General features: G+C 69.8%; 1 protein-coding gene across 1 annotated transcript; it reads right to left on the reverse strand.

The window, feature by feature from the left end:
* Positions 1 to 53: 53 nt before the first annotated feature.
* On the reverse strand, positions 54 to 414 carry NHLH2 (nescient helix-loop-helix 2). Its single transcript, XM_077767963.1, is given in 2 exon segments — positions 54 to 291; positions 293 to 414. Coding segments are annotated over 2 exon segments (360 nt in total).
* Positions 415 to 784: the final 370 nt, after the last annotated feature.

The raw sequence follows: 784 nt of genomic DNA on the forward strand, positions 1-784 counted from the left end.
CCGCGGCGCCCCCCCCGGCGCCGGGCAGGCGGCCTCCCGCCGTGCCCGCGGCCCTACACGTCCAGGACGTGGTTGAGATAGGAGATGTAGCAGATGGCCAGGCGCAGGATCTCGATCTTGGAGAGCTTCTTGTCCGGGGGCAGCGTGGGCAGCAGTTTGCGGAGCTCGGCGAAGGCCAAGTTGAAGGCCTCCACGCGGATGCGCTCGCGGGTGGCGTGGGCCGAGCGGTACTTGGCTGTGGCGCGCCGGCGGCGGCGCTTCTCCTCCCGGCTCAGCTGCTGCGGGTGCGGGNACCGGCTCCAGGTCCGACACGCTGCCCAGCACCTTGGCGTCCGCGCCGCCCAACGACTCCGGGTCCGAGTGCGCCGAGCTGGGGTGGTCCGAGTCGGCGGCTTGGTCCGGACTCAGCATCATTTTGGAGGCTGAGGGGGAGTCAGAACATCAATCAATAAGAGGAAGGGTCTTCTTTGGATCCGAGGGAGAGCGGGCGGGCAGCGCGCGGAGAGGGGCACGCCCGGGGGCCCGAGCCCCGCGCCTCCCCCACGGCGCCGGGGCCCGCGACGNCTTCGCCCCCTCGCGCTTCCCCGGAAAAACAAAGCAATCACTACACAGACGCGAGGGCTCCTTTCTCCGGAAAATTGACCCTCATGCCCTCGCGGTCCCCCGAAGCACCATCTGTCACGCAGACAGCCACACACATCGGGGACCTGGGGACGCGGCGACGCGGCGTGAGACAATGCACTCGGCAGCCGGCCGACCACCTCACGGGAAAATGCCGCCGGCG

The sequence above is a fragment of the Crocuta crocuta genome, unplaced genomic scaffold, assembly GCF_008692635.1.
Source record: "Crocuta crocuta isolate KB4526 unplaced genomic scaffold, BGI_CrCroc_1.0 scaffold180, whole genome shotgun sequence".
Lineage (NCBI taxonomy): Eukaryota > Metazoa > Chordata > Mammalia > Carnivora > Hyaenidae > Crocuta > Crocuta crocuta.